This window comes from Macrobrachium nipponense, chromosome 9 (assembly GCF_015104395.2).
Source record: "Macrobrachium nipponense isolate FS-2020 chromosome 9, ASM1510439v2, whole genome shotgun sequence".
Classification (NCBI taxonomy): Eukaryota; Metazoa; Arthropoda; class Malacostraca; order Decapoda; family Palaemonidae; genus Macrobrachium; species Macrobrachium nipponense.
In genome coordinates this window covers 25,734,992-25,748,004 of record NC_061110.1, presented here as the reverse complement: position 1 = coordinate 25,748,004, position 13,013 = coordinate 25,734,992, and the positions used below count along the sequence as shown (strand labels likewise).

The 13,013-nt window shown below is 36.9% G+C and overlaps 1 protein-coding gene across 1 annotated transcript in view; it reads right to left on the bottom strand.

Annotated features, from left to right (window-relative positions):
* Window positions 1–13,013, bottom strand: part of LOC135217916 (uncharacterized) — a gene marked incomplete in the record, with an annotated part of 536,838 nt that overhangs the window by 273,235 nt on the left and 250,590 nt on the right. The window contains 6 exon segments of the mRNA XM_064254001.1: window positions 1,771–2,600; window positions 2,720–2,847; window positions 3,282–3,442; window positions 3,601–3,702; window positions 4,117–4,297; window positions 8,733–11,435. Of these exon segments, the coding sequence (XP_064110071.1) occupies window positions 1,771–2,600; window positions 2,720–2,847; window positions 3,282–3,442; window positions 3,601–3,702; window positions 4,117–4,297; window positions 8,733–11,435 (4,105 nt within the window).

The window sequence follows — 13,013 nt, the reverse complement described above, 5'->3', positions numbered from 1 at the left end:
CACATTATCCCATTCCAATTATGTACAGCAACAGTGTCGAAAACAGTTTTACCACTTCTTACTTTTCCTTAAGAAAAAACTGATAAAGCTCTTCCTCTAGTCATTCCTTCCTTCAACAGAACATACCTCACATACAAAAGTTGGTGCTACTCATACTCTCAACATAACTGCACCCCTCCCTAATTTATTACCTAACGAGTCTCATTTTTTCAAATTTCTACCAACCTTCTCACATGACTCATAATTATCTTTGATTGATATTGATCCAGCAAATTCAACAAAATTTATTCCTACTCTTTTCCACGATTTATTTCGTAGTGAACCACAAAAGTTTCATTACTCCTATGGTGCATATCTGCATTCCCTTCTAACTCCCCTATCCCCATTTCTGTTAGGTACATATTTTAATATCCATTGGTTCTTCACATTTTGCTGTCCATTATCTGTGTTCCAATGACTTTGTTTCTATGATTTCTGATATAATTGTCTAATCAAGATTGATATCCTTAACTCTAACTTTCCCTTCAATTCCTTATTCTTCAGCTTTTATTTTTCTGCAATAGTCTTGCCTAGCTTTCAGAAACACTCCATGCACTCTTCTCTACCTTCAATGCTTGAGTCATATTTCATTCTATTCTGCACTTGTACACAAAATGCTGCGAGCCTGCAACCTAAGTGGTATCACTTTTCAATATGTAAATTATTTATGTACTGATATCTACAGGTATCAATCTTACATTTTTACATCCAATAATCCATTTACCTTGAATCTAACTTACTCAAATTACCTTTCTTCTTTTCTATATGCTTCTAAATCCCTTATCAGTCACTGCAACTTCTCCTCCCTCTCACCAGTCTCCATGGAATCAGCAACAAGAAAAATCCATTCAACACTGACTTCATCACTACTACCTTTTATCCAATTTCTGAGTACCCTACCCACTCTATCCTTGCAAATGTTCAAACAGAAAAGAGTATGATTACAAAACATCACTACCAAAACACTACTACTACTATTCTCATTTTGACTCATGAATTGGCATTAAGGACTATTCTACAACATGAAAAATTCATTTTTCTGTTCCATCACTAAAAAAATTCTTTATTTTCACATGTCATGGACTAATGACTAATTGCCTAGTGCTCAATAGTATTTGATTACCTTAAGCACACTACTTCCAACATTCTACAGCCCACACACTTACCATTATTTCTCTTACACATATCAATATCATCATGGTTTATTAAGATTTCCCTTTCCAGGGTTAGATAGTAAATGAGTATTCTTTCTTTAATCTTGTAAGTTTTTTTTTTTTTTTGCATAATTTGCTATCTGGTCTGAATAAGATCTCAATCTGTGACCTTCTCTCTGAATTTTAGAGATCTTCATCCTGTGACCTACATATCCATCTTCTCTGAGTAACAGCTCTTCATCCCTTCTTTCCTCTATTACATTTTCATAGATCATAAACTTTCTATTAATCTGATTTCAAGAATTAACATCTGAAATTTTACCATTTATGTCATAAAATCGTTGAAATTATAATTCTATAAAAACTACTGTAAGATTAAGGTTACAATATTTAACCCCACAAAAAAAATACATATATGACTGTGTGCCATAACTATCAAACATGTCTTGCCAAAACTTACCTTTCCCTTACAAATCATAATATAAAAATAATAAATGTTAGCAATACAGTAACAGATAATTATGGCTCACCGGCTGCATTGTGCTTACGAGATATTAAAAAACGGATTAAGACTTACCTTGGTAAGTAATGTTGTTTGCTGCTATAAGATCTGTAAATCCATTAAGCAAGTTGGACAGGAAACCAAGTGAATGAAGTCTTCGACAAATTGTTGGTGAAGATTTGCACAAAACTAACAAAGCATGAACACATTGAGTCAAGGAGGCACTATGAGACATTTCACTCTCACAACACAATCCTGAGGAAGACATAAATGAGGAAGATGCAATCAATGTAGATTCCTGATGTTGGGTTTTCACTTTCGGTTCATTTTCTAAAACACTCTTTCCATCAGGCAACCTTGATTGTACTTTTAACTGAGAATTATCTGAATTTTGTGATGAAGTGTCATCATATGAGGTTGTAGATGAAGTATTTTGCATACTTGGCTTCCCTTTGGCACTGCACTCACTTGGTACACTATCTTTTGCATCAGGCTCTAAGTTCTCTTTACAACCACTTTCTCCCATGTCAAAGATATCATCTTCAATACTGTGATACACAGATGAAGTGGAAGTGTTACTCTCCACTGACTCAGTCCGATTTAATGTCTCCCTCTTGCTTTTGGCACTTATTGATGTTTCTAAACCGCTATCAGTATGCTTCATACCTTCTCCAACCTCCCCTTCAGTGAGGACTGGAGATGTTACACTACTCTTTTCAAAATCACCAGCTTCTGCTTTTAATGAATCTGGTTTCACATATTCCCACTTTGTCTTTGGCCAACCTTTCATATCATCACTCCCTTCTTCCTTTGTTTCAAGGAACTTGACATGGTGATTTATGATTAGATCTAAAGCAAGCAAAACAAGCTCAGGACACTCAAGATCTTCCTCCCGTCGAGAGGACCTGCAAAAAATAAAACAATAGATGAAATTGCTGTAAAACTGTCTACAAGCATTTTAAAGATGTGTCTAAGATCATAACTTAATTACTCTTATCACAACCCAAAAAACCTTTCAACCTACCTTGCAGAAGTTGGGTAAGTTTCATTTGCTAACTGCTCAGTATCAGCCTCATAGCCATCAGTGTCCTCTGCATGATCTGGCTCAGCTGTAGGCCCAGTTGTTTCTTCATCCAACACTTCCAGGACATGCTAAAATCAAATTAGAAGTATTTCACATATATTTACCTGTTTCATGTGTTCTACTTTGTATATTCTAGAAAAATTACCATTACTTTGTTCCTAAATAAATACTGATGAATATTACCAATCAATATTTTGTATTCTCTTGCAATATTCTATGCTAAGATCAAACCAATGAACACCTACTATTATGACCTACTATTTTTAAGTCAACAAAAGATTACAGTAATGCCTTTCAGTGTCACCTTATTTACATACCTTGTAATAAACAGTTATGGTAATGCCTAAACGGTACTATAAGGTTGTATTATTCACTATATGTCCAAGCAAACTGTTTCAAAGTTTAGCTAAGTATAACATAGCTCCTTTTAAGGCAGTGACCAGGATCAACGTATGAAGAACTTTTCTCCATGCTTAGCAGGAATGATAAAGTATTTATTTACCTGGGCAGAGTGAGAAAGAGAGAAGGTTGAACTGGAAGACCCAGACAATACACAGCACTGCATCAAAACTGACACTAGCTGTTTCACATCCCCACAAGTCCGTGGAGAATATCTCAGCAAAGGGGAACGAAGCTCATTCAGCAAGGTTTCTACATTCAATCCTTGGGGATGAAATTAGATACGTATACAATATAAGAATCACTATCAAATAAGCAAAACCCATCATTATTAAACATTATTAAACCATCATAAATACAACATAGAAAGTAGGCAATATATAGTACTCTATAATGTAATAATGTATCTCATTTTACTGTACCTGCATATGGATATGCCACAATTATGAATGTCAGCAAGGAATGTACAAGTGAGAAAGTAACTGCCAGTTCTTCTAAAACAACACTATGGAGACTCAAAGCCCCTGGAGAAGAAAAAATTACAAAATCAAAATTGGAAACATAAGTGAGTACCAAAAATGCCTCCCAAAACAAAGGGAAGAGGAAAAAGGCAGAATTAAATGTTCCCTCACAATTATGACATGAACAAAGTTAGGGCTTCTGATCTTCACACTGATAACCCATATGTACAACAAAAAGTTTCTCATAATTCATGAAGCTTTACCAATAATATAAAAAATTTTAAAAATGAATTGACACCACTTATGCCTTTCCATATAAAACAAGAATTCATTTCAATAAACAAACCCTTTTACTGTACTTCAATCTTAGCACCTTCAAAAAATGATCAAAAGTAAATTCTGCATATGAAATTATTAGCAACTATATAGAAAAATATTATTAAATGTTACAAATCAAAAAACTTATTTTTTCCTTACCTGACGAGGCTCTTGCTAGATCTTGTGTAATATTGATCAACAGTGGTGCAGCTAGAGACCTAACTGAAGATGCGGCTAAATATGCTTGAAATTCTGAACTCTTGTGTAACACCTGTGTAATTGCAACCCACAATTCTCCTAATCCTTTGTACCTAGTCGCAAGGACTGCGGCATCCATGTTCTACAAATGACAAAAAAAGCACCTTGTACCATCATTTTACAAACATGTATAATTGAAAGTTTTCAGAATAGAACAGAATATAGAATTTATGGCAAAGTTCAAATGCGGGGACCTACGAGATGATTTAGCGCTGAAAGGGAAATTGATAGTAAGGAGGTTTGAATAGTGTAACAGCAGGATTCACTATGAAACAATTCTTAGAAAGGGTGGAATGTTAGAAGGAAGAAAGAAAAAATGAATGGATGTACAGTAAAAGGAATGATAGAGGTTGCAGCTAGGGGCCGAAGGGATGCTACAAAGACCCTTGATTCATGCCAACAGTACACCAAATGAGGTGTACTGACAACATTACCTCCCTAAAGGGTAACTAAAGTTTTTGAAGATACTTCCAATGGAAAAAAGATGAGAGTAAATGTAAGTGGAATAGAGTAAGGTATCTCAAAACCCTGAAGATGAAGCAATAAATGTAAACATGGAAGGTGTAAGAATGGGACAACTTATTTTTCATTTAGGTATTTTAGATGACAGTACTACCGACTCACAAAACAGGAGAACCAAGGAAAGTATCGGATCGGAATGTGTATAATAAAGACAGGAGTGAAGTGTTAATAAATTGTAAGTGCTAAGAAGTATGAAAAGAGGAAAACATATTAGATGAAATGAGCTACTTATAAAGAAACTGCTTAAATATCCAGGAGGCACAAGAATGCCTCTATGACAGAGGTGTTTGTTATAGCGTGAGTACAATACGTACTATAGGGAATCAGAGGAAACAGCTTTAAGTTGAAAGATGTCTCAGACAAGCATGCTTTTCCTAGACTGAGTGTTCTTTAGAGAACATGTATTCTTTGAGGAATTTGTTTGAAATCAACTGCTCCAGTAGCTTTAGCAGCTTTAATGAGAAAATCTATTCTGAAGAAATTTTTTCACTGTCACTGAAGAAGGACTGAAAGAAAATATTAATTTTATCAGAAACATCATGAACATTACGATGACCTCTTTCTAAGGGCCATGTTTGTCTTTACCTTAAGTTCTAGGAAGTGGAACTGCTGCTAGTCTTAAAGCTGGCACAATTGCTGTAGCTAGGTTAAAGCTAATCCACTTTTGTATGACAATTAGCATATTTTTCGTAGAACAACAGCATTCAAACACTGCTAATATTCCACTTAAACTTGAGAATATTCTGCCTCCTGAGGTGTCTCCAGGTTGGTGACAAGTGTTGGTAAAGGAGAGGGGCACAACTCTCGATGGGTGTGACTACTCACACGAAGCACATTGCTTATTACCTATTGCATATCTCCAAGCAGCATCCCCTTCATGATTAATAAGCCCCAGGAACAATGCACACATCAGGAGCAGAAACACCATTATGTATAAGCATCATGTTCTGCAAGAGCAGCAATTTGGAGAGCAAGGGCATATAGCCAATTTCCAGAATAATCCCTACATCAATTAACTAATAAAAATTCACTTCAATGATTAGTGCTGAGCTAACCTGGGTCCCTGGTTATAAAACCCATCCCATCCAACCAATTTGCCAGTCTTTCATAATTGTTATATAAATCTTGTGAAAGGCAATTCACTTTTTTCACTAACATTTTTTGCATGCAAATCTGACAGTTCTGGGGGAGTACTTAACATCCATTTAGTTTTTTCTGTTCTTACAATTAAAGAATTTAAGGTTGAGAGAGGTAAATTTAAAGGATACCATAAAGAAAGATGAATCCCCTTTACAAAATACTCCCAGGAAAGAAACAAGCAAGCCCAGGACCAAACCTACAAAGAATGAAGAAATGACTAATCTATTGCCCCCAGTACTTACATAGGTCAACCAAGGGACATTCAAGAGATTGGCATCAACTACCATTAGCCTCTCTTCCCCCCCTCCTGTTCCCAAACCATGTTCACCTACCTTCCACCCTCAACCAACACCCCTTCCCCTCTCCTTCAAACACTATTTTCTTCCTCCTATTCCTATACCCAAAGGCTTTGCCAACATGGAAAAGAAACCTTGATGTAAAAAACTGAAACTGGAGATCTATGTCAAGCCTAATCTACAAGAATCTATCATCACTGAAGAGGCCACTGAAATCCCAAGAAAAGGCTCCAAATGTCCTAATACAGTACCCCGCAGAAAAGCTTACAAAACAATATGTGGATATCGAGTTTCTTGACTTCATTCCATAGCTCCAATACAGGCAGCCCCCAGGTTATGACAGGTTCGGCTTACGATGTTCCGAGGTTAAGGCGCTTTTCAATTATATTCATCAGAAATTATTTCCAGGGTTACAACGCCTACAACACTCATCTGGCAGAAGAAATATGACACCAAAAATCCAAAATAATCAATATTTTAAGGTTTTTGGGATAAAAAAATGCAATAAGAATGCAGTTTACATAGTTTAGAATGCACCCAAAGCATTAAAAGTAAGGTTTTCATAGGATTTTTGACGATGTTCCGGCTTACGACGATTTCCGGCTTACAACGCGTCTCAAGAACGGAACCCGTTGTAACCCGGGGACTGCCTACATTACCTTGACAAGAGATATGAAGATAAAGCAGATATGGTCAAATTCTTAGTGACCGTCAAAAGCCCTGAACCTAGCACTATACCTCTATCTAGAGGACATACAGTGGGCCCCCCCATATTCACGTTCTCCGGATTTGTGGACTCATGCATTCGTGGATTTCTCTCTGGACCATATCTAACCATTATTTGCAGGAAATTTGCAAATTTGCAGTTATTTTTCTATGAGAAATATCCATAGATTCCTGGGTTTTTTATCAATTTTATCATAAAATCCACTTTTTGTGATAAAACTATTAAAAAAAACGAGGTATAAAAATTTATTGTGGGTTTTTCTTGAGTAGGGGGCGGGGGGCCCTGGTACACATCCCCCGCGAATATGGGTGGACCACTGTATACGGTAACAAAGAAGTTACTTTCCTGATCCTGTAAGGTTTTACTGTTGCTGCAAATATGGACACCACAAACACTAATGTGTAGAATATACCGTATGTGTACTTGCACCTGTCAACATGACAATCATCTGTCACCTGATAAGTTTACAATAGGACAATACCAAAGCTTCAAAGTGCTCACTATACTAGCATACCAGTGAAGAGATAAAAGGATATAGAGAATGACAGCATAGACAATAGTAATTTCCTAAGAACATAATGTAAATATTCTGTATGGATAGACAAATGATGGTCAGAAAATGTAAGATATACAGACAATAAATCAAGGAATCAGAATAAGGATTATAAACAGAATGGATTGGCTGCTGTTTGTAGCTCATCCAGTACTAGTTGGCAATCCTGAAGAGAAGGTGTACAACCTGATAAACAAGCCTAAAAATATGACAAATCTTTAATCAATTTGTATTTTCCATAACTAACAAACCTGAGGTCTTAACATTAGGATAGATATTCTGGCACCAGCTGGAAATCCAGTAAAATTAATAAAAACTTGTGTGATCCAGGGACTATTGGCATCTTGTTAACAGGTGAGGGTAATAAGGGTAGATGGAAACCAGGAGGATGAAGCAATAAACAAAAGTATGAATAGTGGGAAAATGTTACCAACTGATATGTATCATTTGGAAGTATGTACAGGCAGTCCCTGGTTATTGGCATGGGTTCCGTTCCCGAGGGGGTGCAGATCATCATTAGTACCATTATGGCGCCTCTGTTAGGTATGTTACAGCATCACAAGACCTTATGGCCCCAATAAGCGGAACTCGTCATGTTATGGTGCCATAAAACACAGATTTTCGAGCGCCATAAAACCGGATCACCGATAATCAGGGACTGCCTGTAAATCTATCAGATGATGGTAGGATAGCAGAAGAGGAGAGTCACAAATAGATGACAAAGCAAAATAGCAGAACCTCTGTACATATAACATTTATATGAGATGAATAGTGTCAATAGTAACAGTTGGAAATGTACAATGGGATCTTTGACCAACTCTTCCTTAAGGAAGTGAAATGTAAATGTTTAATACTAAATATTGAAAATACTGCTTAAATTAATTTTTTGCCTTGTACGTGTGTTAATTAATAAGGGTACCTATATGGAATGAGTAAATTATATATTAAATGGTTAGCACAGGTCATGAAATGCATCAAGAAAGCTTTCGATGGTTTGTTCTCATGGACAAAATAAGAGGATGATACAATTGTTAAATAGGGTGTGTAACTTGGAAGATTTTGGAGCAAAAGAAAGCGAGAAAAGGAAGACCATGAAAATGTTTGCAATTTTTATACAATCTCAAAAGTAAACATTAAAATAATGACATATGGAACATCTCATTTACAAAACATACTACCTTGAATCACTTCACTGAGCAGCAGATTCTGCAGTAAGATACACATTAGATTTCATATTTTTGAGACAAACAACAACTGTTTCAGTTGCAAATTTACTTACCTTAAAGTTTTCATCGGTGTAATGATCTAAGAAATCTTCCCGACGTGAAAACTGTTCCGTTTTCCTTGACTCACATGAACCTTTCACCTCAGAATCATCCACTGCATCTTGTCTGACAATTCGCGTACTATAAACTGGTTCATCATCATCATCACTGGCTTCACTTGGATGAACTTCTGTTACTCCTGGTGGATTTGTATATGCTGGCAAATCAATATCAGGCTGCGTCTTGTATCCTTCATCGTCTCCACTATTGACACACTCCTGTGAGCCAGAAATGACAGCTTCACCCATACTCAGCTGAGTGTGAATGAAGAACCGTTGTCGCATTTCTCTGTCCTTCATGTTGAAATAAGCTGTCCAGAATTCATCATGTTCTAAGATCTCTCTCTCAAATACCTTTGTAAATATGAAATTACTCTCTTCATCAGTGTCACTTAAGACTGGCAATCCAGGTTTTGATTTTAATTCCTTCATAACAATGTTGCATAATAAAGCAAATGCTTCATGCCTGATCCCAGGAACTAATTTACTAGCCATGATAAGAGTAAGCCCATGGTCCTGTAAAAATTTCATCAACTTTTGGTCACTTGATTCTGCTAGTGTTAGCCTAAAGCACTTGAAAAGTCCAATAAGAACTTCTCTATTGACTTCTTTTTCTTCCAGTTGGATGTCTACACCCTGATCACAAATTTGTTTTAGAGTTGGAACAATTAGATGTTCACAAATTTCAATTTTCACTGCAGTATTACTTTGAGAGAGTAGACGTATAATGTGACTCATGATCTTTGAGCTGACCTGTGGGCAGAATAAATACCTCTTGTACTGGGAAATACCTTCCCAGTGAGATAAAGATAATGATTTACCTTTGTCATCGTACCCTTGACTGTTGTAGTTCAAAGGGCTATGAAATGAAGGGACACTCCTCCCACTGAATGTTGAAGAAAATGATTCTTCTGGAGCATACTCCCCCGTCACAGAATGATGACCAACACCCATGAGGTCTGGAGTTTGACAAAATGCACATCTTGGTGGATCTCTGACAGTTAGTCCACTCAAGTCTCTCCAAACAACATTTTCAATGTAAGATGCTGCGTATCCAACCAAGCGAGGCTTTTCAGTTAATATCTGCAAGAGTCTGCTTAATATCATTCCTGTATTCATGCAACAGCACAGACCACATTTTGTGAGTGCTTTAATACTGAATGTATACAAATCTGCCTCATGATTATAAGACATTGAGTCCAATAAAATGCATACAAAATTTGCAATCATGCATGCACTAGGATCAATAGCATTCACCATACTAGAGCTCATCCCAAACACTTGTAAGTGATGATTCTGTACCGACAGATATTCACAAAAACGATGGCTCTTTTTCTCACACTTCTCTGAATGATGAACATCTTCTCGCCAGTATTTCATATATAAGACTAACCTGCTCAACAAATTAAGTACATCTGCTCTTTTGTTTACAGAAAGTAAGGAGTTCAAAGAAATAATTTTCTTTATTACTAAAGGACCATTATTTTCTAAAAATACCTTGTGAAGACTAAGGCAGTGACGCACATCTTTATATTCCACTTTAAGGCAAGTGCAACACAGAAGAGTATAGATCACCCCAAGGATACCTTCATAAGCAACTGATGCCTTGCCAAAGGTTGACTTTAATATTTCAGCCTTAGATGATGACCCAAATTTGGTGTCTAAAAAACCTGTTATGAGTCCCATTACTTTTGGTACTACTTGAAGATCAATGACAGTATTCAACCACTCTCCACTTTTGAGAAATTTCTGTACAGCTGAAAATAACAACCTTAAAACCTGTGTTAAAAGTACATAAATAGGAAAAGAGTCTTCTCCTTTTAATTCTATGGACTTCAGTTCTTCTACCATACATGGAATGGTTTCTATGCAAAATACCAAAATTTCATTGCAAGCTAATAATGGAGAAAAGATCTGCTTGGTTTCTGTTTCATGAGCTGCAATTTGAGCTTGCAGAGAAAGAATGCACTGTAAAAGTTCCATAACTGAAAGGCATAAGGCATCCTCATGGCAGTATACCTTGCCGCTCATGCGACTGCTGGATCGGTCTGTTTCCGGCTCTAGGTACTTGTCGTCATCGCTATAAACAACGTTGGTAAAGTAATCAAAGTCCTTTGGGTTCATAGTAAATTTGACCATAGATTTACGACTTTTATTGGCCTTTGGGAGCTCTTCTCCCTCTGATTCTGACTGAATATAATGATTAGTTAACGACAAACGTTTCCGTCTTCTCTTTCCAACCCTTTTTATACTCTGACAACTTGACACACTACTGCTTTTGGATCCCGAGGTCTGGGACCAGGAATTTGGTAGACCCAAACTTGGACGATTTCCTCTACCAGTTGAAGCATTTCTCTGGTGAGAAGGATGCACAGTTGTGCCAAAGATTGTCTCTAAATTTAGGGTGACAGCTGGTTCATATCTAAAAGTGAAACTGCTTGCAGCATCCAGGTCCCCTTCTTCATGTCTTGGCTGAGATGTTATATGATTACCATCAAATCTGGCTGCATCTTCAAATGGCTTCTTCTTGATAGACAATATGCTTTCCTTTTGGTGCTCATACCAAAATTTGCATTTTTCTTCGGCTGAGGCATTCTTGAAAATATATCTAAAGACAAAGCCTAATACATGACTTATTTCCTTTATTCCTGTAATGCTCTGAAAGAAAAAAGAAAGAAATACTAAATAAAAAAATGTAAGTTACGAAACTGCTAAAACTCTCAAAGCACTAATAGTATATGAAAACCACATCACCCACCAAAAAAATATGTCAAAACTTAATGTAACCCTACGATGTAGAAAACAGAGTCATGAATGCTCCACAGCAAGTATGAAATATCAAAATACCATTAAAGCTAACAAAATTTTTCATTTTTTTACTTTGAGAAGAAAATTTTGCCTATCAGAGTACCACTTAGTGGCACACTGAAATTCTTTACCAACTACAGTATTCAGATTATTATGCATTTGCAAAACAACTAAACCAGGGGGCCTAACACGCAATGTCTACACAACCTTGTTCACTTTGAGGATTTCTAAATGGTTAAGCAGGTAAATCATAGAATTATTTTTTCTTAATTGAAAAAACCTTGGATATTGAGATAAAACCCAACTAATTTTTAAACATTGCACATGAAAATAATACATCAGCTTTCTAAAATATGCATTTAGTTAATATAACAAAAGATAATCAACATTAACAGACAATTCTGTCATCATTTCACACTTACAAATGGAGTGGAACCTCGACATACGAAAGTCCCTACTTATGAAAAATCCAAGTTACGAAAGCAAAGACGAAGATTTTTTTGCTTCTGTATACAAATATAATTCAGGTTGCGAAAGGGTGTAAAAGTCCGAGATTCGCCCGGACCGCCGAGAACAATTTTAAAACTCGCACGCTGCCAACTGAGTAGACTCGCCACCATCCTCCCACTCTCCCATTGGTTCCTGATGCTAGTCACCGCTGTAAGATCCTGCTCTCCTATTGGTCAGCATCTTTCCCAGGCCAAAGACGACGGAGGAGAAGGGACATCGACAGCAACCCCAGACTTCAAGGCTTCTCAGGGGTGTTTTGATAAATTCCGTAAACGAACTGGCATCCATTTGGTGGTGCAGCATGGGGAAGCTACCTGCTTGGACACGTAAGCAGCCAAAGCCTTTATTAAGAAGTTCGACGAGATGACGATCAAGGAAGACTACAGTTCTCAGCAAGTCTTCAACTGTGACGAGACTGGCCTTTTATGGAAAAAAATGCCTCATAGGACGTACATCACACAGGAAGCAAATAAGAAGATTTTTGCAGCTCTACATACGAAAATTGAAGATACGAAAGGTTGTTGCTGTAAAGTCCGAGATTCGCCCAGACCACCGACAACAATTTTAAAACTCGTGCGCCGCCAACTGAGTAGACTCGCCACCATCTTCCCGCTCTCCCATTGGTTCCTGATGCTAGTCACTGCCATAAGATCCTTAGTGATTTCGTTGTAGTATACTTTATCGTGTTGTGTGAGAACTTTACTACATACGTATACTACTACACAACATAATTACGTACAGTATATACGTAGTCATGGGTCCCAAGAAAGTTGAAGTTCACGGAAAGAAGAGTATGCTTTCTTTGGAGACGAAGATGGAGATAATTAAAAACTATGAAGCTGGTATGTGATCGCTAAGGAATACGGCCGAAATCTATGCACAATAGGCACCATCCTTAAGCAGAAGGATGTCATCAAA